Source organism: Vespa velutina, chromosome 14 (assembly GCF_912470025.1).
Source record: "Vespa velutina chromosome 14, iVesVel2.1, whole genome shotgun sequence".
Classification (NCBI taxonomy): Eukaryota; Metazoa; Arthropoda; class Insecta; order Hymenoptera; family Vespidae; genus Vespa; species Vespa velutina.
In genome coordinates, this window is record NC_062201.1 from 4,159,749 (window position 1) to 4,183,570 (window position 23,822).

Below are 23,822 nucleotides of genomic sequence, written 5' to 3' on the forward strand. Positions count from 1 at the left end.
ATTGTAAATTTATTTTTTTAATAAATGAAAAATCAAAATTATTAATAAAATTTATTTCTTATTATTGATTATTATTAATATATATCAAAGTTTATTTATATATTTTTGAAAGATAAACAATAACAATGTTATTATATTTAGGATAAAAAAGTTACGATTATTATATATATATATATAAATAATATTTATTCTTTAATACTACGAAGAATATTTTGTATTCTATTTAATATAATTGTATTAGTAGATATACAATGTTCTGCATCATACGGTGGTTTTATAGAAACACTGTCTTCAATATATAAAATATCATTAGTATCTGTAACTGGAAATCTATTTTCTAATAAATATTGTTTCACAATATTTTTTCTTTTTATTATGTCTGATAAAGAAAGTTGATTGATTGACACTTGGAATAACTCTGGTAAAGATGTTTCTGTTTGTGTAGTTAATTCAATATTTTTTATTGCATGTCCAAATACTATTTGTAAATTTTGATGATCATCTTCTTTAATTTGTAAAAGTACTATGCTATAAAAAAATTTTACAATGAAAAAATTTTATTGGCTAATATTTATTATGATTCAAAATGTATTGTATGAATAACTACTACTACTACATAAAATTGTAAAGAAAATAAATATGAAGACAATTAAATAATAAATATATATAAATTGTTTTACCTTTCTGAAACTGGATCTACTGTATACACAATACCAGTATGTATACTTCCATTGTCTGTAGTAACTTTGGCTTCTTTTCCTATATAACTCTTGAAGAGTAAAGGATTATTTTTATATATATTATGAGAAAATTTGTTTGAATCTTCTTCTGTGGAACACATATCAACCATGACTGTATTATATATTCGTTAACCTCTACACTGTGTAATTTATAATTTCTCCTAAAATTATATTTTTATTTATTTTTTATTAAAACGTGAATTAATTGCATCTAATCATATTAAGAGATTATAATTTTTAACGATAAACTTATCCAATAACTTTACTTCTAACATGACAAATCTAATCAGGATATGAGATATTATAATATTTATGATATTATAAAAAAAATATCGTAAAGAGCGACAGCTGTACTCGATGATGCTGCCATCTGCACCGACATTTACATACCCGCGAAAATCAAATGACAAAGACCAAGTATAAATTAATATTTTAAGTATTGAACATTGTAATTATATTATTAAGCATAAAAATTATGAATTATATAATGAAATCGTCCTTTGCAGAATGTTATTCAATTTTAGTAATTACTTTTAATTCTGTTTACTCTAAATATTATCGGTATTCTACTATATTTCAATTTGTTGCATATAGTATTGATCATTTAATAAAAGTGGGTTTGACCTAATAAGTAATCTGTATGGTTTTTTTTTATTTCTATCACTAATAATTTATTTTAAAACGGGAAATAACACGAAGTTAAGAGTAAACAGGGTAACACATAACATATTAAATACATAGCAGCTGTTAAACAAAATTAGGATGTTACACCTCAAATATTTTCATGTAAGTAACATTTAAAGTTAAAGTCAAATCTCATGGAAGAGAATTTTGTTTGATATTCATATCTGAGCAAAAATACTCGTTTTTTTTCCCTTAATTTTAAACATTTGTATTATACTGATACATTAATAATCATTTCTAAAATCATTGTATAAAAAGTACTTGTACATGACAGAGAATAACAGATCACATTAGGAACAATAATGTCATTGTGAAAAGAAATATACTATTTATAATTATTTAAATTGCTTGCATTATTATTATCATTTCAGAAATATTTTAATTAATTAAAATTTATTGGAAAAATATTTCCAACATTTTTTAAAAACTGTTTGTACATATATTGTCATTCTGAATTGATTTTCTTTATGTAAAAATCTATTTTGATCAGACATTGAATACTTTTCACAGTGGTATTTGAAAAATAATTCTATGGCTACAGAAAACGCTTGGCGAATAGGACAAAAGGAATACCAAACGTTTTAAGTAACAATGTTGGACATTTAAATAACAGCGCGATATATATTATTTTCTAATAATGTGACATTCTTATATATATATATATACTAATAATAGTATATTGCAGAAAAATATGAAATTCTAATCACTTTAACATTGATCTTGTTATGGAAAGGAATAAATCGAAATTTGTGAATTATCTGAATGACTTAATTATATGACAATGAAATTAACAGAACGTCTAATACACAATATAGGCCAAAGGATAATCGCACCTTACACGTCTTGGCTGCACTCCATCTCTGCTAATCACAACTATGCACACTTGCAACTGGAATTATCAAGCAGATAAAGCGCTGCCAATCGGCTGCTTCACTCTTTGGTCTGATGAGAAAAATGAATTGTCGATGCATTGAAAACATCGTAAGTTGACAGTATGTCCGACTCTGCATAAATATATTTTTCATATTTTTCAATCACGATATACAGACCATGCACGTACGCTTACTTAAAAAGGTTTCTTCACTGGAGTTCGGACATGGATATTCTGCCGGTAAGGCCACTACATACACCGCACGCGAAACTATACCTAAGAAGATAGGCACATACACAATATATTACCTAATTATAATTTTTAAGTGCATGTCTGGGATATGTCTTGAATTAATTTGTAACATATTTGATTCTGGGACTATTGAACATCACGTAATTTTAGTTTTATTCTTCCTGAATGCCGGAAAATGAAGTTTTCTGCGTCGACGTTTTAATTCTTCATTGTCAGCAGTCGAATTGGAATCTGTCGATAATGTTTCATCATCCATCGACATCACAGTGGGTAGTTCTTTAAATGGCCTTTTCGCTATGACACCACGATAGCCCGATTTCTCAGACGTATCTAATGAGTTTTCCGAATATGAAGTCTTTGATAGGAATGATGAATTTGTTTTATCGTCAACTATGGCCATGTTGGTTTCTTGGCTATATGATCGAATCATACCGGTCTTCTCTTTAATCGATGGTACCATAGTACTTTCTTCGTTGCCGTCGCCCAACGTAAAATGAACGACTTCGGGTGGAGTGTCCTTACCTGTTTCACCACTCGACGAGTCAGGTGGTATAGATGATTCCTTCCAATTCATATTCTCCAATATACCTGTGAATAATAATGCCGTATGGCATAACTTCTTACAATCAATTCACAAAATAACAATATCAAAACAAAGGGATAACTGTAAAATAACACAGGTTCTTTAGTTGTAAATATAACACAGGTTCTTTAGTTATCAATTTTAGTATTCTATTCTAATAAAGAGATATTATATATCTACAATCCACTTAATTTATCCATACAGTAATTGCATTTTATAAAAATGACGTATATGTGTATATATATATATATATTTTTTTTTGTACATTTATAAATTAAATGTATATTGTACAAGAACAAAATAGAATTATGAGTAATAGTAAAAGAACAAACATTTGAATAACTTGAACTTTCAATACTACAGGTATTTATATAGTTCAAAATAATTAAAATATGATTTCTACGAAACGCACTAAAGGTACGTAGTACTTGCATGTTGAATCAAAATTAATCAGTCTAAGTTTTCATGCATCTCCATGTCTATCTTACCTGCAGCACCAGGAGACGATGATGTATATATTGAACTTGTCTCGTCATCTAAATCATCTTGACTACTGAGTCGACCTAGAAATAATAAATAATAAATAAAATATAAGAATAAAAATTTTTTAATGAAATATAATATATATGTAATATGTTACACATTTAATACCTCTTAATCCAAAACCTCTACCATTAGATGCTCCTCTGTATAATACAGTTTCTAAATAGTTCAAACCATTGTTATTAATTATGTTGAAACCACATAAAAGTTCAATTTGTTTCCAACGATGCACACGTTCTTGCAATTCAACTGTAACTTCGTTTAATGCTGTTCTTGCTTCGACTATACTTTTATCGACCTCGTCGATAGACTTTCCATGAGTAGAAACAAATGCTCCAACTAAACTCGATCGTTTTTTTCGTAATTTTTCGCACTAATAGATAATGCATATTATTGACAAATAGTTGATATAAAGATGACATTTAATAATTCACTTACCGCTTCTCGTGCTTGTTGCAATTGTTTTTCGGCTGAAATCTTTTTCTTTGTATATGCTTTATTTTCAATTTCATGAGTCAATTGCAACCAATGTTGAAGGCCAGCAGGTGGCGACCAACATCTATCTTCTAGTTCACCTTCTGCTCTTTGTAATTCTACTTTCAACATCTGCAAATTTATATTGCAATATAAAACTTGAAATTAAATATTAAATTTTTATAAATATACATTGTTATTGTATTAACTTCAATTTCTGCTTTTAACTGTGAGACTTCAACATCAGAATATGAAGTATGTAATCCCAAACTGCCATCTTGTAAACGTTTTTCTAAATTCTTTTTTTCAGTGGTCGCAGACTCCTGTTCCATTCTTGCTCTTTCTAATTCTTTCTACAAGCGATATAATACTATTAGAAATAATTATTTGGGCATAAATATATTATATTGAATATATAATTATTATTATTATTATTATTATTATTATTATTATTATTATTATTATTATTATTATTATTATTATTATTATAAAGGTGTACTTGTAAATCTTCCAATGCAAGTTCCGCTTTATGTAAACTTTCCATATCTTTCATCATTCTATGCAAGTGCTTCTGTGAACTTTTTTTTTGTTGATATACGTACCAGCACCCAATAAGTGCTCCAAATAATAACGTGATCAATATTAAATCTTTAATGCCATGTCCAGTATCTGTTGATATCATTGTCAAGAAGAAATAAAATATATTTCATGTTTATATATATATACATCTATATCTATCCAGCAATGTAATAGGAATATTACCTTTTGGAGGACCAAAAAGTACAACATCCATTGCTTTCAAAGCAATTTTTTGCTTGTGTATAGGATCTTTAACTCCCAAAATATTACTAAGGTAGTGCATATTGTTGACAGCCAATCTAATGACATCAAAAAAGGAAATATATATATAATGTCTAAAATATTAATAATACACATGCAATTACGTTAATTTCTTTGTTATTGAGTGGTTATATATTTTTACAAAATATGTAAGGAAAATCAATGGCACATTAAAATGAATTGTTAGTAATGATATATATATATGTGTGTGTGTGTGTGTGTGTGTAATAAATAATAAAGCATATACTAATATCTCTATCTTTTTAAGAAAATATAAACATTATATTATAAATTCCATGAACTTCTACAGATATAAAAGGTCTAAATCTAACAATAACATATATTCCTACAAATTAGGAATATTACAAAAAGTATAGGAAAATTGATAATAATATGAAGTAATTTCCTGATAAAAATATAAAGGTATACATAACTTAAGAATAATTGTAGAATTGCATGGCTTTGAAATTTGTGATAAATGCATGTACTATATAATTAAAATAAAAACTAATTATACACCAAAAGATTGTCCTTTATAAATCAATGATTCTACCTTGTTATTCAAAACAGAAAGCAAAATGAAGAATATTAAAATATATCTCTACTTCCTAAATATATATATTATTCTTACCATTATCCTTTATTTTACATAGTTTAAAAATTTATTCAACTTACACAACAAATATTTGTCAATTTATGATTACAAATATTTGTTGTTGTATTATACTATATAAACTTGTTATTACATAAATTGAAGAAGTTCGCATCTTTTCTTCCAATACCTTTTGTCGTCCCTCTCTCGATGGAACAGTAGTGGCTAATCACTATCTTATAATTTCAATTAAATGATGATACTGTTACATATATTTATAATTCGGTTATATATATTCATCATTTGGTACATAAAATTTGGTGATCTTTAAAGAAGTATTTTTAATTTTACAACTCTTATACAAAGAACTTCTTTTATTTGCCTAATTATTTCTGACGTAGTGCCGAGAGAGTACAACTTCATCTTATTGATGATAAAAAGAAATATACGTACTATATATGATTTTATGATATTTTATGTAGAAACGTAAGTTTATTAAAAATTGTTCTTTATACGAATATTGTGCATAGTACACTTAAGAAATAATTTGTTTTAAATCCTAATTTGATACCTTATTTTTTTAAACATCATTTGCATATCTTTCAGGATTTCATTGAATTATAGATTCATCGCTATAATTAACTTCGTTACATACCCCGATTACAAATGGCACAACCCATAGAGGAAGTCACTGTATTTTCCCATTTCTCAATTTTCTTCATATTGATGTAGAGAACCCGATCATATAAATTTGCCTCTTAGCCAGATCCATTAGTATTCCGTGGTACAGCCATGTATCCTTTAGATATTATAAGCAAGACTGAGAGTGTGTCTCAGGAATGCGTCTAAAAACATCAAAAGACTATGTCTAGGAAATATGTCGTCAAATAATATTGGCGAAAGTATCGACGGATTTGAGAGACTTGCTTTCTTTACTATAATAATCAAGAAAGGATTCTTTCATCGAATATGTACCATATTTATAAAGAACATAATTGAAACACAAAGGAGTGTGAGTGAAAATAAACCGTTTGTTGCTTTTTATCCTTTACTCACCTCTCCTGCTATCTGTTATGTGGCAAAGTTTTGTTTCATAACTAATAGAACTAATAATGAATCCAATGCTATAAAGCACGTGATAGTATTACTAACAAAATTAATGAAAGATATTTAAAAAAAAAAAAACAAAAAAAAAAAAAGAAAAAAAAAAGAAAAAAAAATAACATCAAAAAATATAATGTTGCTTTTTAACTTTCTCTTTCTGTTATTATATATATATATATATATATTTTTATTAAATAATAACGCTTTTATAAAAATTCAATTACTAGTCACTCTCCATGATTTATATTTTATGCATGAACAATGTCCTTAAAAAATCTCAGATTATTAGAATTTCAACCGAATACATTGTACATATTATGTAACAGTATCACATATATAAGCTTCAAAGGAGAGATTGAAACTAAAAAATTTTTCTATCATAGCCATGTATTCCAAGGAAGGGCAGATTATTTATCTCCTACTATTGTATTGCTAAGTAGGTGGAAGAAAAGATACGGCAGTTGAACATTTCTGGTTAAAAATTTGTTTTACTCCTAAAAAAAAGTCAAAATATAACATGAAACTATAATGTAATATCTTACACATATATAATCAAACAATGAATATTTTTTCAATAATATAAAAAATTTTTTCAATTTATATTTTTAATTTGATTTCAAAGTCTTTAAATTTAATTTTGCAATGGAAATTATTCAACGCATTATTTCTTAATATAATTACAATCTTTTATTATATTAATTAACCAAAAAAATAATGCTAATTATGAAAGAAAAACATGAGTTAAAATAATGAGTAAAATTATCAATACTAATTGATATAAGAATATGAACAAATCATAATGATATTTTTACACTCACTTCATACATAAGTTTTAATAACTCTGTTTGATGAAGAGAATATTTTAATAAATGACAATGATACATTTTTTATTAACAAAATGATGAAAGCAGAAAAATTTGTTATGGAATTTTGAATTCCTACACGTTTAATGCTTATAAGTAATTATACTACCTTGGCAATGTAGCACCAGTCACACGATGTTGTATAAATGTAGGTACATACTGAGGAAGCTCAACATTTGTAGTCAACCATTCTGATGTTTGTTCTATAGTCCAATTATGAACCTAATTAGAAAGTTGTTATTATAAATGGTATTCCTACAAATATAATATGTATATTCGATTATAGAATATAAAGTAAATAATATTGCATATTCATACCTCTGATCTTAGCCAAGCCTCCCAAAGTTCACGTACACTAATATGCATATCATCATTATGATGAAAAGCTCTTTGTCTTCTCTCATAACCAGCTTCATATTGTAATTCTTCTCTTAAAAACTGTCACAGATAAACATGTTTAAATATATACTTTAACTATACATTAAATTATGAATAAAAATATATATAAGTAATACATCATCTTACATCGTCTGATTCTGAAAGATCTATATTTCCATTAGCATCGTCGTCTAACTGACTGTGCAATAATTTAATTGCTTCTAAACCCAGTCGATCTTGAGTAGCCATTCTTAAACAAGTTATATCATCGTTGCAAGTTTCAGTAGCTGTAAGAAATTTTTTATATCCTATCATCCATTTATCAATTTGAAAATAAAAAGAAGAAAAAAGGAAAAAAAAAAAAATAGGAGAAATTTAGTAAACATGATCAAAACAAACAATGTAACATTAGTGTTGGATAAAAAAATGAATATACCTATGTTAAAAAAATGCTAGCAAGTATTATGTCGCCACTAAGTCAATTACAGTGTGACAAGGTCATCAAGATACTATGATTCTTCGTAATAATGATGTACATCAATGACTTAAATAGTACTACCCAAGCTAGAAGCAATTACAAGAAATAATAAATATTCATGTATTGTTATGAATGGTGTCGAGTATTGTGTATGAATATTTTTCTACATTTAGAAATTCACATTAAAATATTGACAATAGAGATAGTAGAGGATAAATCAGAAATAAAAGAAAAAAAAAAAAAAGAAAAAATTAAAAAAAAATTTCAAGTATAATAAAATTGTATAATTAATATATATGCATGCACTAGCAGTTATTATTCTTGGAGTTATTTCTTTAGAATTTCTCGAATATGCAGACGATTTCGCTGTTATACTGAATCATTAAGTACATATATTTAAACGTGAATAATTGGGAGAATGCCTAATCTAAAATACAACGAACGTATACACCTATATTCTTTCATTACGTATGTAAAATTTTATATTATACACGACAGTTATTTTAATTATTTTAAGGATATTAGAGGTAAAATTAATAATTGAAATTTGTCATGCTGTAACAATGAATGTTTTAGCGTTGGCATTAGATGAAAAAGAATAATAAAAATGAAGCAAGACGTCCAGATCAAAACAAGAAACTTACTCGGCTCGTGAAGAACGACTTGTGCCAAACCATCGGCAAGAGATGCTGTAAAAGTTGGCGTTTTTGAGTGGGAGCTACTGGAAGCCCCGGTTTGAATGTGCGTATTTGGATCTAAAGCTCCGCCACTTGCCGATATAATATCACAACACCAATACAATAATTGAACACTAATCAGTACAATAACATCAGCGTCCACGACCCCTCGCATTTTAGGTTAACTTCGTCTTATTATTAAATATGTATCTCACACCAAGCTTTATCTAGCCTTTGTATATAAATATCAAAACTTTATTAATCCCCTGTGTCCCGTCTAATTCCGACGCGCGGTCGTGAATGTGCTCAAAATTACAATTATCACAACCGGGATGTTGGCATCGTTCGGAGATGATGATGATGATGATGATGATGATGATTTGTTGAGTACGTTGCCACAAGTGCAATCGATTATACGTTATTAAACTAACTTCATCACAAGTGATATATCCGATACGTTTATATATCTACAAAATCACTTCTCATTTAAGTACCCGTATTATTTTATAAATTAAGTATATACCGCGTGTCCCTGAATAAAATATTCTTTCTCAAGGCTATTGTACATACGCTCCTTCACTCATCGCCACTATACCAAGATGCGATTTTAAACTTGCGGATTGGTACCACATATGGCTACTTCACATAATCCCAACACCTGCTGCTACTTTGGTAATTGCCAGGATTCCACTGCGTATCGTTCCTTAAGAAATAACAAATATATATCGGGAATTAGTTTGAATTTAATTAAACAACGAGGATTAATTACAAGCAAAAGATTAAACGCAATGTTTATTTAAGAAATTGAAAAATATATCATTTTTTATAATCGTACATTTATCGCTCAGTTATATTAGCCATCTTAGATAAGTATAATATTTTTTTTTTTACTAGAGAAAGTGACTACATTGAAATATTTTTATAAATTGAACGTTTAAGAGCGCCCTCTTTGATAAATTATTACCCAAAACATGCGCATGAAAGAGCGCGCGTGATAATTTGCGTATATTGTATTTACATCATGAGAAAGATGTAATATATTAGTCATCAACGAAATACTTAATATATATATACATACATACATACGTATATATATATATATATATATATATCCTCTTCGTGTGGCTATAATTATAATTTAGCTATACGTCGTATTCCTCAATATTTTCTTTATATGTGTTAACCATTGTTTTGAACTAGCACACTAGTCAGGAATGCAATATAAAAAAAACAAAAATTACCATAGTTTTAAATAGATTTAAAAAGTACATTTGAAATTTATATTTTTTTACAATTATGTATGAACACAGGTTTATAAGAAAAGATTGGAAGTAGACATTTAAACATAGGAAGTATATATTTAATCTAATAAAGTTATAAATATTAAAAAACATTTTCTCATGAATTTATAACTCATTCATGTACTTTCTTGAGTTATTGTATAGCAAAGGTCATTTGGTGCAATAAAGTAAGTCATATTAATTGAATGCTCATCTGGCTTTTGATTTCCAATATGATATCTTAAGTAATGCGCATTAATCTTCTATATCTGTACTTACCATATATATATATATACACATACATATATACATATATATACATATATATGTAATAAGACAATTACATCAAACGATCAGTCCATAAATATTATCAACTAAAATTTTATTGGTCATAAATAATAAGCATAAAGTTAACTTCAATTTTAACACTTATGAGATAAAACACTTGATCGTAATACCAGTGAAAACAATTTTCTTAACTTACGAGTACTGTAATTAAAATTGTGGCAAAATTTTGCGATTATTCGTTGTACGAGTAAAGTTATATAGCAATCCTTTTAATAACAGGCACCACTCATAATACGTGTGCATGTGTTTTTCCTTTGTTTTTATTTCCGATCAAATTTATATTGGACCTTTATCTCAAAATGAGCGATATATTCATTATCGCATAATGACATAATGGATAAATGTGATAAAATTATGATAAAGCTTTTATATTATAATGAAAAATGTATTGTGATAAAATAATGATAATAGCATCATAACTTAATACATAACTATACATTAGAGGAAACGAATATGCTATAAAAACAAAATCTTCATTTTAATTTTGACCTTAAGTATTTCACTAGCTGCCAGATTTTTTTTATATAATGGCAATAATAATACAGAAAAAAAAAAAATATGCAATTTAATTCATAATATTCTTAGAACAAGAAGACGTCAAATTTTGCTAAGCATTAATGGGTTAATGTTTCAAGATATGCTTGCAATTATGAAAAATGCTTATTTGCAAATGTGTACATACTGTCAAGTATTACTATTACTTCCTCATTTATCTTTCCCACTCGATAGAAAACTACTTATAAGAGTCTTCTAGCCAAACAAATTCTACAATCTATTAATTATATTGCAAACCTTTCAAGATAGGAACTATGTCTCTTAATAAGGTCAAGTTGTCGTAACACTCTTCAGTATTAGAGTATAATTATAAGCCTATCTACGTTTTGCTAAAGCTTGATACACATTCAGTAGTTTCTTAACATTTTAATAGGTGATAAAGATTATAATAAAAATTATAAATTGTCATATTACTGTGTAAAGTGTCACAAAATGTATATAAATACTGTTCTTTTATGCATGTTTCAGAAATTGGGCGTTAGATATAAGCTATATACTTTTCTTTTCTTTTCTTTCTTTCTTTCTTTTCTTTTTCTTTTTTTTTTTTTTTTTTTTTACTTTGTTAGAGCAAGATGCAGCACTTTGTCTTTTTCTTACGTTCATCCCCATCCACTTGATTTTCTTGCGCTTTACGAGCAGCTATTGCCCGCATTAAATCAAAAAATACCTGTAATAAATGAAAATAATATTCATATCTTATTATATTATTTTTCGTACATTATACATATATTAATACTGAAATCGAAATTATTAGAATTTTGTCAGAAAACATTAGAATATTATATTATTATACACTTCAGTAATTTTATATTCTTAATCTCTTGTAATTTATTTGATAGAATTATTTTCAATTCTGCTATTGTTCTGTCTAAAAATAGGGATCTCGTTGATTGCTAAAAAAAATAATTTATAATTGAGATTTTATTAACAAAATCCATTAGGAAATACTGAATGGTTCCTTGAATTGTCAACAAAAAATTATTTATTGCGATAAATAAAGATATGGTACACGGATTTGTTTCATGCAATGAAAAATGTGACAGGAATTGGAAAGCATAAAAGCCATAGAGTAAATACAACAGAGGGTATTAAAATATTGAACAGCTAGTCAAACATTATCAATTAACAGAAGAATAATTATGGAATATAAATATAAATTTGAAATTACTATGTTTTAAAAGGAAAAAGAATAAATTTATATATATTATAGTGAGAGCAGAAACCTAATATATGTTCTACATTATATTGCAAGTATGCTATATAAATAGATATTTTTTTTCAAGCACATCAAATCTAGGCCTTGTGAAACAAAACATAGAACTACAGGATTAGTGCAATAGCATGTCATTTTATGCCAATATATATATATTATCATAATACTTAGAAAAGCAAAGTGCACACATTCTACTATAAATCTAATTAAGGCCTTGCACGACATCAATGTAATTATATTTTGTTATATCATATGTTTCATATATCATTTTTAAAGAAATGGCGGCATATGTTGTTGAAAAATTAGACATGTCTAACAAAAAATTATTTTTTATGTTTCTCTTACATTATTTTCACAGACACATAAAATTATCTAACTTATCATTTTATTATCACTTATATATGTGTAATCAAATTTTAAATATTTTTTCTTTTCTCTCTTTCTTTCTTCTCTTTTTTTTTTTTTTTTTTTTTTTTTTTTTTTTTTTTGATTCAATTTACAAACGTAATGTATAAGAAAACAAAGTTGAGAGTATTAATATTAATATACAGAATGATGATAACATTAAATATCATTTTTAATTATCTTCAACATATCTTATTTTTCGAATATAACTGCACGAAGGCATATTTATAAATTTCTTTTATAAATTATCTATAATATTGTTCATTTTGATTTTTTCTCAAACTTAAAAAAAGCGCTGTGAAAAAAATAGCAAACCTATAGAATAATGCACTTCTTTTTCTTCCGCTTGGCACGATCCTTTTCACGGCCATTACTTGCTGACTTGTCTTCAATCTTGCGTGACCTTATTTCACGCATCAAGTCGAAAAACACCTGCAAATATGCAATGATGCTGTCTCAAAGCTTTAATGTTATTTCAATTATTATGTTTCAACCATAGGAGATATATGATAGAAATTACTTTTGTGCGTATAATATAAATATAGTCACACACTACTATGATTTTTTTTGTTTTGTTTTTATCACAAAGCACGTACACAACAATGATAATAAATACATTCACAATACATTCACAAAAATATACGTAATATAAATATAAAATCAGGCAGAGCTTATTACGGTGTGCTTACATGCTCTTAATAATATATGATCAAATAATGTATATTAAATTAAAGAGATTATAATACATATTTTTTAATTGTATTAATCATAAATGATTCAAGTGTCAGGCTTATCATATCTCGACAATTTTTCTGTGAAAAGTGGAATTTCCATGTCACCTAATCTAAGAAATGATGAATCATGAGCTACATGCCATTCCTCTGATGATATAAAGATAGTGATGATAAATATTAAAGGTGGAATTTGTATGTTATAGTACATTACATGAATTAACCTATATAACATTTTGGTTATTAATTGGGGGTTTAGTAAAAGTGCTAATTAAAAGAAATTCGTTCTTTGCATATTTCTTGTCAAAATGAAAACATAATTGTAGAAGCATAAAAGGTTAATAAGGTAAATTAACAATGCAATGCATTTTACTTATTATTTCACTTAACCAATATCTTTAGTTATTAATACAGTTTTTCCAGCGATTAGCTCAGGAATTTACTCCAGATCTTTAGGAAGATTAAGATTCTATTATAATTCTGCATTTTTTGTCAGCATTTGTTGCATACTACAAAAACACATCATACATGAATAGTAAGTATATGCTACTACAAAAAATATTAGTCATCCACAATATATGATTTTACCACTGTGGCATTGTATAGTAAGAAATGTTATGGATATTGATAGTATATAATGACATATGAAATGACATAAACTATAATATCATAATTATATTACATTTTGTGTAAGTTAGTTTAACTTCTGCGAATGAGATATTTACTATGAATTATTTAATTAAGCTACTAGCAAAAAAGAGTTAATGTGTATGATTCACACTGTATAGCAAACAAAACATTCCATGTACACTTTACAGTGCTGTCCATCAATGCACGCCCTCAACCCTTTTCTACTGTACCTTCATATTATTTTCTCTAGGATACACCATGAAGATTCATAAGTAGTGTTCTTTTGTATTCCGTATTACCAGTGAAAGTAAAGTTTCAAAAGTGATAGCGAACTTAGCAATATTCCCTTCCCATTTCCTTATGATTAATTTGGTTATAAACCCATTTTATGGTCAGTTAAATGCTTCTGGAAATTGAAGGCACAAAAACAAAAGAATTATGTTTCTAAGTCTTCAAGAAATGTATTTATATAAAAACAAAATGTACGGCAGTAGAGCGAGCAGAATTAATGAACAGCACTATATTTACGCATTAAAACTTATGCAATCATCCTATTGAAAATAAAATGTATAGTCATTGTAATTTATTTCCAATTTTAAATAGTCAGACATTGCGAATAATAGTTTCTTTACTATTATATCACAGTTACTTGAACTGTTTTCCGTGTATCCTTTATCATTTACTAGAAGTGTAATATATTTAAATAGGATCAGTAATTCTTACCTTATCAACATTTTCCTTTGTTTTTGCACTTGTTTCTACATAAGGTACACCCCATTGCTGTGACCGGGCTTGTGCTTCTGCCAAACTGACTTTCCTTTTCTCTTGTAGGTCACTTTTATTTCCCACTAATAAAAATGGAATGTTCTCGTCATTTTTTACTCTGAGAATCTGTTCTCTATGAAACAAGAAAAGTTCCTCTATCAAATTTTAGCCAAGCTAATCTGCATATTTATCATCATTGATAAAATTTGATAGTATTTTTATAAATGTATTATTATTGAAATATAATAAAAATAACGGGACATATATAATAAATAAATATATATATATATATATATATATATATGTATATATATATATATATGTATATATATATATATATATCTTTGGAGTTCTATCATTTGTGCTGAGAGAGAGAGAGAGGGAAAGCAAAATTCTTCATTAAAAATTATACATTTTCTACCTAAATTCCTGTGTTGCTTGAAAACTGTCATCTTCTGTTATAGAAAATACACAAAGAAATCCTTCTCCACTGCGAAAATAATTATCTCGAATCGCCGCATAATCTTCTTGTCCTGCTGTATCTAAGATATCTATTTGTACTTCCTCTCCATCTAATACAACTTTTTTCCTATAGGAATCTGCCTTTGTTGGTTCATAATCTTCAACAAACTAATTTCAATATTTAATATCATTGTTCATTGCTATTAATTACAGATCAATTTATTTATATTTGAAAAAGTAATACACGCCATACGTATATACGTGTTATTTTATTTCATATATGTTTTACGATAATCTAAATAATACTTAATCCAGTTTCAAAATTATAAAACTTTGTTTATATACCTCATCATACATAAATTGTAAAGTTAGAGCAGATTTTCCAACACCTCCACTTCCAACCATAATAACTTTATGCATGGCTTGAGTAGCTCCAGGCTTTTTTGACATTATTGATAGTTTTTCTTTTATTATATGTAGACTAAAGCGTATCTAAAAAAGGAAAGTGATATGCAGTTAAAAAAATAATCATAAGTCTTGTTAGTATTAAACATTCAAACATATTCTACTTACATTCAGCACTTATCTAAATTTTTTCTAATATATTATACTATGATATATAATCGATTACATATAATCGTAAAGCAATAAGTCTAAATGTAACCATGGATGATTCACGTTTAATTAAACGAATGACAGATCGAGCTAAAAGTGAAACGCCAGTAATGAAAGGCGGTGCCACACTACTCTATGATTGTAGGTTGGAAGGAACAGGAAGTATGTTTTTATATACGCTTTTTCTTTCTCTTTCTTTCTTTTTTGTTTTCCTTTTTTTTTCTTTTTTTTTTTTTTGTTTCAAATACCGGTTAGTAACCTAACTTAAAGTATTATATTTGTAATTTTTATTAAAAAGAAATATAACTACCTTTAGATCGACCGGGCCTTAAGAAAATCAATTTATTATCAGATTTTATTTGTCAGTCGATAATTCACTGGCTTATGCTACGTTACACCGTTAACTGTCAGAGAAAAATCTTATATTATCGTCCACGAAGTAGTCACATAACTGTATATTCACTGACTGAATGCAACAGTTATTGTGTTTCATATACATATATACATAATAAGATATCACGGTATAAAATTATTTAAATCTATATTTTCATCACAAACGATTTTTCTGACAGACGACAATGATTTACTTCGTAAAATATTAAACAATTATAAATAACATAGTAAATCAATTAAATTCCCTTTAAGAAAAGGATTTAATCTTCAGGATGATATTCCGTCGGAATCGTAGCCAAGTCTTGTATTTAATTTCGAGTACACTATGTTACGATAGCAGAGGGCATTCGTAACAATCGATAGTAGTGCCACCTATGTAGAATGCGTCAACTACAAAATGGGCGGGACATTGATGTCGATTCAATATTGCGTTTATTAATAGTAATAGAAGTAACAATAATTAATGTCACATATTAATTCATTTATAAAAGATGATATAACTTTTGTAAGCTATTTTTAATTCGTCGAAAAATTCAACGAACGAATCAATATCGTGTTACGAATGAAAATCGGCCTGATAATGAAAACTTGATTTAACCCAAACTACGTGTCAAATCGGTTTTATTTATTTATTTATTTTTTTTTTTTTTTGTTATATAAAAAAATAATTCGAACTTAATATATAACAAATTAATTTTGTAATTTATCGATATTAAGTTTGAATTTTGAAGATGATCACATTAGATTGAAATTGTAATATGATAAGAAATGAACGCTTGCGCGCAACTTGTTTCGCGATATCTCGAGCGACCTCGCGTGTCGCCTCTGGGTTCTTCAATTGTTGTTCCGTGACGCGACGGTTCGATCGTACCGAACCCTTCTGCGATTGATTTTTGCTCGTTCGTTTCGACAGCTTTTTTCTCGTAAAAAAAAAGAGAGGAAATCGCGTAAAAAATAAGAAGACAAGGCGAAAGCAGAAGACGGGAAAGTTTAAATTGGATATAATGTTCGCGTCAATATTTCTTGATTTCGATGAACGTGAGATATGGCGGTGTTTAAATATATCAAATAAGGTGGAAGAGTATTAGCGATATGAAAACGACGATTCTGTACGAATGGCATTTGTAGATATGACATTTAACCGGTTTTTCTCCGGTTTACAAAGAATAGCTTGAATCTTCTATACATATATAATATATATATATACACACACACACACACACATACATCAAAGATACACACTCATACATCTTTATATATATATATATATATATATTTAGGGAGAAATAATAATAAGTGATCGATCATCATTGAAAAAAAAAAAAAAAAAAAAAAAAAAAAAAAAAAAAAAGAAAAAAAAAAGAAAAAAAAATAAAAAAGAAAAAAAAAAGAAAAAAAATAGTAATAACGTATTATTCCGTTAATTCGCATGAAACCGAATGGCCGATTAATGTGTTAGTTGTGATGGGAGTGCCTGCGCGGGGAGCACTTGCGGCAATCATAGCCTTTACCGCGTTTGCCGTTTATTTAAATAGCCTCGGTTGCGGATTCGTCTTCGACGATATTTCAGCGATTAAGGATAATCGGGATTTAAGGCCGCATACACCCCTGAAGAATGTCTTTTACAACGACTTCTGGGGTACCCCCATGCACAAGGTGAGATAGAAGAGGAGAATCATTCAATGGACGCGCACCGGTCACCCCTTTCATCTCTCCGTTTCGGCGTTCCCCTCTCTTTCTCTCTCTCTCTCTGTCTCTCTCTCTCTCTCTCTATCTATGTGTGCGTGCGTGTGTCTCGTGTATTGATCCGCGGCGTCCGTTCATTTCATTGCAATCCAAATGTGCAATTTGGAAAGCAATTTTTTTGACTTACTTTTTATTCTACTTCTTTAATCTTATCTTCAGAAATAAATATAATGTCATATATGACATTCAGAAATATTGCAAACTATGTTCTAACTACAATGTAAATTATAAATTTTTTTTTTTATGTTTATTTTAGGCAATGCATATGTATTAGTTTAATTTTCTTCTCATTGGGAATACTCTCTCAACAAGAATATTTAAGAAAATATTCCCTTTTATATTTTTACTATTCAAAGTTTATCCAAGATAACTATTATTGTTTTGTTTGTGAATATATATATATATATATATATATATATATATATATATATATCATCCTTTTATTTTTCGTTTGTATATTGGAATATCTATTTATAGGAACAATCACACAAGTCATACAGACCACTTTGTGTTCTCACATTCCGGTGGAATTACCTGATTCACCAGCTTGATCCTATGGGATATCATTTGCTTAATGTCATTCTACATGTTGGAGTGTGTCTATTATACTTCAGGTTTGTTTACAATATCACAATACTATTTGTTATACTTTCAGGATCTATTTATAAATGATTCATCATGATATTATCTTTACATAATATTATTTTTCAATTTCAGAATCTGTTTGATGTTTTTATCAGACTTGGCAAGTCTTGTATCTTCCTTGCTGTTTGCTGTACATCCAATACATACAGAAGCAGTAAGTTACGTCAAATATCGAATATATATATTATTAGGATGGCAAAGATTTAAGATATATTTATCGTTTTAATTAGGTTACAGGAGTGGTTGGAAGAGCTGAAACTCTTTCCTCACTATTTTACCTGGCAGCTTTAATCACATATACTAAGTGTTGCAAAAGTAAAAAATCTACAGGTAAAACTTTATTTTCTTTAATATGTCTTATGATAATCTTTTATATATGTAGAATATTATCCTTAAATGTTATACTTTTTCAGGATGGAAATCATTGATATTATCTATGTTTTTTGTATTTACCGCTATGTTATGTAAAGAACAAGGAATAACAGCCACAGCTGTGTGTGTCTTATATGAAATTTTTGTTGTACAAAAGGTAAAATAAAAAGAAAATATATATATATATATGTATATATATATTGTTGATAAAGGTTTAAACTTGGATAGGTTGATTAATTTCTTACTTCATTCTCAGGTTAAAGCATCAGATATTTGTTTAGCAATAAAATCTGCATTTGATGGTAAAAAGATATCTCCTACATGGTCCAGCGAAGGTACAAAGCGTTTAACAGCTCTCACTGCTGTTACATTTAGCTTATTGATTTTACGATTACATGTAATGGGTTCAAAATTACCTGTATTTACTAGGTATGACCAAATATTTATAGATCATTCGATAATATCAAATATTTGAATAATTATTTCGATATAACAGATATTTTATATATATTTTAGATTTGACAATCCAGCATCAGTTGCTACAACACCAACAAGGCAACTGACATACAATTATCTCGCAGCAGTTAATTTAAGATTACTTTTTCTTCCAAGCGATCTATGTTGTGATTGGACAATGGGAACGATACCATTGGTAGAAAGCTTTACAGATATTCGTAATCTCGCAACTATAGCCACACATGGTACTATCTTAGGATTATTGGCAACAGCCACTTTAACGCGAAATAGACAAACGTCTGTTATTCTTATAATGGTAATAATAATAATCTTTAAGAATAAGAAACATTTTCAGTTCAGATTAATTTATTTGATAATATATATTTTCAGAGTTTAGCAATGATGATTCTACCATTTCTACCTGCATCAAATCTTTTCTTCCCTGTTGGATTTGTCATTGCTGAAAGAGTTTTGTATGCTCCTTCTATGGGTTTTTGTATGCTCGTAGGATACGGATGGAGTATTTTATCTATGAGAAAGTAATATTTTGTTAATGATAATTAACTAAAATTAATCAATATAAATTTTTAATCTTTACTTTATTTTAGGTTTAAAAAACTGACATTGTTTCTATTAATAACACTTTTGGGCGCCCATTCAACAAAAACATTTATGAGGAATTACGATTGGTTGGACGAATATTCTATATTCATGTCCGGCTTAAAAGTAAACGATCGGAATGCTAAGCTATTTAATAATGTGGGTCATGCACTGGAAAGTCAAGGTCGATTTAAAGAAGCCCTTAATTTCTTTAATATGGCTGTACAAGTTCAAGGTGACGATATCGGTGCTCATATTAATGTCGGTCGGACGTATAATCATCTTAAAATGTTTAAGGAAGCAGAAGATGCATACTTGAAGGTAATTACAATAAATTTCCATTATATTGCATTTCGAAATTATATACAATTATATATTTAATTATATTTTTAAATGTTCCTTAGGCAAAATCTTTATTACCGAAGGCAAAGCCAGGAGAATCTTATCAAGCACGTATAGCACCTAATCATTTAAATGTCTTTGTCAATTTGGCTAATTTAATAGCCAAAAATGCTACGAGATTAGAAGAGGCCGATTTATTGTATCGGCAAGCTATAAGTATGCGTGCTGATTATACGCAAGCCTATATTAATCGTGGCGATGTTTTAATTAAACTTAATCGTACAAAAGAAGCTCAGGAGGTTTATGAACGAGCATTATTTTACGACAGTAATAATCCAGATATTTATTATAACGTAAATACCAATTTTTTAAATATACGAGATATTTTATTACACACCTTTAACTCTATCGAAGATTTATTAATTATATAATCATTATTTTATTTATTTTTTTCTTAAGACATTTTCATATTTGTTTCAGCTTGGAGTTGTGTTCTTGGAACAAGGAAAAGCATCTCAAGCGTTAGCTTATCTCGACAAAGCTCTCGAATTTGATCCAGAACACGAGCAAGCATTATTAAATTCAGCTATATTACTTCAAGAATTAGGACGTGCCGAATTACGTAAAGTAGCACGAGAAAGACTTTTGAAACTACTGAGGAAAGTAAGTATTTGAATAAATTATTGTATTTATTATTTTAGGAACTTGGAAAAATAATAGAAAACAATAAAAGATAATTATTGTATCGTATCGAATGTATCTATAATAGGATTCCAACAATGAACGTGTCCACTTTAATCTTGGAATGTTAGCCATGGATGATCATGACAGCGGCAGCGCCGAGCGTTGGTTTCGAAATGCTGTAGCCTTGAAAGAAGATTTCCGATCAGCTCTTTTCAATTTGGCTTTATTATTAGCAGACGAGCAACGTCCACTCGAAGCAGCACCCTTCTTGAACCAATTAGTTAGATTTCATCCGGATCATGTTAAAGGCCTAATTCTTTTAGGAGATATTTATATAAATAACATCAAGGACTTGGACGCTGCAGAGAATGTAAAGACAATTTATATATGATCTATAATTCGTATCGTATTGATAACTATTAAAATTACGCATTTTTTCTAAATATTTTTCTAGTGTTATCGCAGAATATTACAATTGGATCCAACGAATATACAAGGATTGCATAATTTATGTGTAGTTATGGTAGAACGTGGTAAATTGGGATTAGCAGCACAATGTTTGGAACGTGCGGCGAGATTGGCTCCCCATCAGGATTATGTACACAGACATCTTGCTATAGTAAAAGCTCGTATTAGTCGATTGCCACGTGAGCAACGGGACACTGAAATATTCGATGATTCATTCTGGACTAGTAATGACAATGACAGAAGTTACAATAATGATTTATCAAATAACCAGTTTTTAGGGAAAACAGATACTATTTTTGCCAATCATGCAATAGTTCATAATCACATAGGAAATAAACAAAGCAATACTGATCCTTTGAAAAATCATATTGTAAATTTAGAAGATCCGGCTAAATCTGTCCAGGTATTGAATGGTATTTCTGAAAAAGCAAGGAATAAAGACAGTAAGCAGCAAAAGGTAGTAGAATCAACTAATATTATAGAACCTACTACAAGCGAAGTGTTCAATAAGATCATAAGCAGAGATGTCACGGAATTGGATATTGCTCAAAAACTTGAATTAATGAATGCTAATCAATTCAATCTGAGTGCACCATTGCTCTCTGGCACCAAGCATACAGGTACTTTACAACAGACGGAAGACAGTACGCTGTCATAGTATAAATGTTAATCCGCCGACTATACAGATATACACAGGAAGAAGGATTATGATGGTATAGCCATATAGAGCTAACATGTGAATATAAAATAAATACAGAGTATTGTTTTATATGCTGTATAAATAGGATGTTTTATAAAATATATTTAAAAAAAGGTGATGTTTACTTATTTCTCACATTTACTTTACTTTCTTGGTAGTATTGTAATATATTGAAACTTTACATATGCATACATATATATATATATATATATTCTTTTACAAATGTTATTTATTGTGGTATGTCAATATCACAAAGAAAAAAAAAAGAAAGATCATAAGCTATTAGAAAAAATAATTTATACAAAATTATCATTCAATCTCTCAGAATGATATTAGAATATAATGAAGATATTAAATTGGTGATACAAACGATGTTTCAGAATGATGCACCCTAATCCTTATATTCCTTTGAGCTGACGTTTTCCCGAACGGTGTTAATTTTGACGATGAACTCAAATTTAAAAATAAATCACGATGAAATCTAATAGTGAAATTATACATCGAATTTGTCCTAAAGAATAATGGTTTTTCAACTCGAGATCGGTCAAGGTATATATTCATTTAATGTATGTTCATTAATCAAATTTTCTCGATGATATACATGTGTTCGTTACTTTCATTTAGATGATTCTAAGGAATGATACGTCAGGCGTCGTCTCGAATAATAAACATTCAGTTTGCTTGGTCGTACGCACGATGGCTCTCCCCTCCTGTGCAGTATCGATTGCTCTTGATGCTACCACCGCCTTATAAGGGTGAAACTAGGTCGAAAACAGCCTATACCAGTGAAGCATTCCGTTCCTCTTTCGTCTCCCGAATCCTACGATATCCACACTATTCTATATCTTAACTCATTCCCTTCTACCTGCTTTTCCCCTATCCCTATCCCTATCCCTATCTCTCTATCCCTACCCTTATCCTTACCCTTACACCTACATTTACACCTACATCTACATCTACACCTACCACCCCTTTTTACCTACCACCAATCCTTATTACGAGGATGGTAAAGGCTACACGTTGGCCAAGTCGGATCGACCCCTTCTAACTCCTCTTTAGGGGTGGTTCTCTCTGTGCTTGTGTTCAGCCTCGTTTTGAGCTTCGGTGCAAGGGGGGAATCCTTGACATAAATAATCAGTAGTAGAGCACTACGGCACTGTCCATGTTACCATGGTAACGATATCGATCGAGTCGTTCTACGAGTCGAACTGGGCTATACCTTTTCTTCTGAGAGCTTTCCTTTTTCGTCCTTTCTTACTTACTTACTTACTTACTTACTTACTTACTTACTTACTTACTTTACTTTACTCACTTTACACACTTTACCCTTCCT

The 23,822-nt window shown here is 28.6% G+C and overlaps 4 protein-coding genes across 11 annotated transcripts; 1 reads left to right on the forward strand and 3 right to left on the reverse strand.

The window, feature by feature from the left end:
• Positions 1-167: 167 nt before the first annotated feature.
• On the reverse strand, positions 168-1,068 carry LOC124954110 (gem-associated protein 6-like). The gene is made up of 2 exons (XM_047506513.1): positions 681-1,068; positions 168-528 (listed from the first exon to the last, which is right to left on the reverse strand). Exons 1-2 carry the CDS (start codon positions 848-850, stop codon positions 186-188), a joined length of 513 nt encoding a protein of 170 aa, XP_047362469.1. The 5' UTR covers positions 851-1,068; the 3' UTR covers positions 168-185.
• Positions 1,069-2,410: 1,342 nt separating this feature from the next.
• Positions 2,411-11,460, reverse strand: LOC124954106 (stromal interaction molecule homolog). Of its 2 annotated transcripts, none has more exons than XM_047506501.1 (12): positions 9,915-11,460; positions 9,047-9,782; positions 8,072-8,211; positions 7,865-7,984; positions 7,656-7,768; positions 4,910-5,025; positions 4,647-4,816; positions 4,357-4,500; positions 4,112-4,279; positions 3,782-4,046; positions 3,619-3,693; positions 2,411-3,135 (listed from the first exon to the last, which is right to left on the reverse strand). In XM_047506501.1, exons 2-12 carry the CDS (start codon positions 9,252-9,254, stop codon positions 2,684-2,686), a joined length of 1,971 nt encoding a protein of 656 aa, XP_047362457.1. In that variant the 5' UTR covers positions 9,255-9,782; positions 9,915-11,460; the 3' UTR covers positions 2,411-2,683. The 2 variants fall into 2 exon arrangements, with proteins under 2 accessions (XP_047362457.1, XP_047362458.1); XM_047506502.1 differs by lacking the exon at positions 9,915-11,460 and adding an exon at positions 8,361-8,488 and having other exon boundaries at positions 9,047-9,185.
• A 284-nt stretch (positions 11,461-11,744) lies between these two features.
• On the reverse strand, positions 11,745-16,798 carry LOC124954109 (ras-related protein Ral-a). Of its 7 annotated transcripts, none has more exons than XR_007102448.1 (6): positions 16,394-16,796; positions 15,814-15,960; positions 15,428-15,636; positions 14,965-15,139; positions 13,196-13,331; positions 11,745-11,929 (listed from the first exon to the last, which is right to left on the reverse strand). XR_007102448.1 is itself a non-coding variant. In XM_047506509.1 (6 exons), the coding sequence occupies exons 2-5, from the start codon at positions 15,916-15,918 to the stop codon at positions 13,196-13,198; spliced, it is 606 nt and encodes a 201-aa protein (XP_047362465.1). In that variant the 5' UTR covers positions 15,919-15,960; positions 16,394-16,795; the 3' UTR covers positions 11,745-11,929. The 7 variants fall into 7 exon arrangements, 5 of the variants coding, with proteins under 5 accessions (XP_047362465.1, XP_047362467.1, XP_047362464.1 ...); XM_047506509.1 differs by having other exon boundaries at positions 13,196-13,312; positions 16,394-16,795; XR_007102449.1 differs by lacking the exon at positions 11,745-11,929 and adding an exon at positions 14,472-14,647 and having other exon boundaries at positions 13,190-13,312.
• Positions 16,799-17,297: 499 nt separating this feature from the next.
• On the forward strand, positions 17,298-23,139 carry LOC124954103 (protein O-mannosyl-transferase Tmtc3-like). Its single transcript, XM_047506492.1, has 15 exons — positions 17,298-18,132; positions 18,700-18,836; positions 18,940-19,021; positions 19,098-19,197; positions 19,281-19,396; positions 19,496-19,668; positions 19,756-20,011; positions 20,086-20,234; positions 20,304-20,616; positions 20,700-20,990; positions 21,118-21,300; positions 21,407-21,691; positions 21,776-22,603; positions 22,870-23,038; positions 23,114-23,139. Exons 1-13 carry the CDS (start codon positions 17,941-17,943, stop codon positions 22,445-22,447), a joined length of 2,949 nt encoding a protein of 982 aa, XP_047362448.1. The 5' UTR covers positions 17,298-17,940; the 3' UTR covers positions 22,448-22,603; positions 22,870-23,038; positions 23,114-23,139.
• Positions 23,140-23,822: the final 683 nt, after the last annotated feature.

Coding starts and splice junctions, on each gene's coding strand:
- LOC124954103 (XM_047506492.1), top strand. CDS start 17,941: ATGGGAGTGCCTGCGCGGGGAGCACTTGCGGCAATCATAGCCTTTACC. Junction 20,235..20,303: donor AGTATTTTATCTATGAGAAA/GTAATATTTTGT, acceptor ACTTTATTTTAG/GTTTAAAAAACTGACATTGT. Junction 21,301..21,406: donor TTTTGAAACTACTGAGGAAA/GTAAGTATTTGA, acceptor TATCTATAATAG/GATTCCAACAATGAACGTGT.
- LOC124954106 (XM_047506501.1), bottom strand. CDS start 9,254: ATGCGAGGGGTCGTGGACGCTGATGTTATTGTACTGATTAGTGTTCAA. Junction 5,026..7,655: donor ACTGGTGCTACATTGCCAAG/GTAGTATAATTA, acceptor TGATGTCATTAG/ATTGGCTGTCAACAATATGC. Junction 3,694..3,781: donor TAGAGGTTTTGGATTAAGAG/GTATTAAATGTG, acceptor TATTATTTCTAG/GTCGACTCAGTAGTCAAGAT.
- LOC124954109 (XM_047506509.1), bottom strand. CDS start 15,918: ATGTCAAAAAAGCCTGGAGCTACTCAAGCCATGCATAAAGTTATTATG. Junction 15,140..15,427: donor CAAGCAACACAGGAATTTAG/GTAGAAAATGTA, acceptor CTTGTTTCATAG/AGAACAGATTCTCAGAGTAA. Junction 13,313..14,964: donor CAAAGGAAAATGTTGATAAG/GTAAGAATTACT, acceptor GCATATTTGCAG/GTGTTTTTCGACTTGATGCG.
- LOC124954110 (XM_047506513.1), bottom strand. CDS start 850: ATGGTTGATATGTGTTCCACAGAAGAAGATTCAAACAAATTTTCTCAT. Junction 529..680: donor GTAGATCCAGTTTCAGAAAG/GTAAAACAATTT, acceptor ATTTTTTTATAG/CATAGTACTTTTACAAATTA.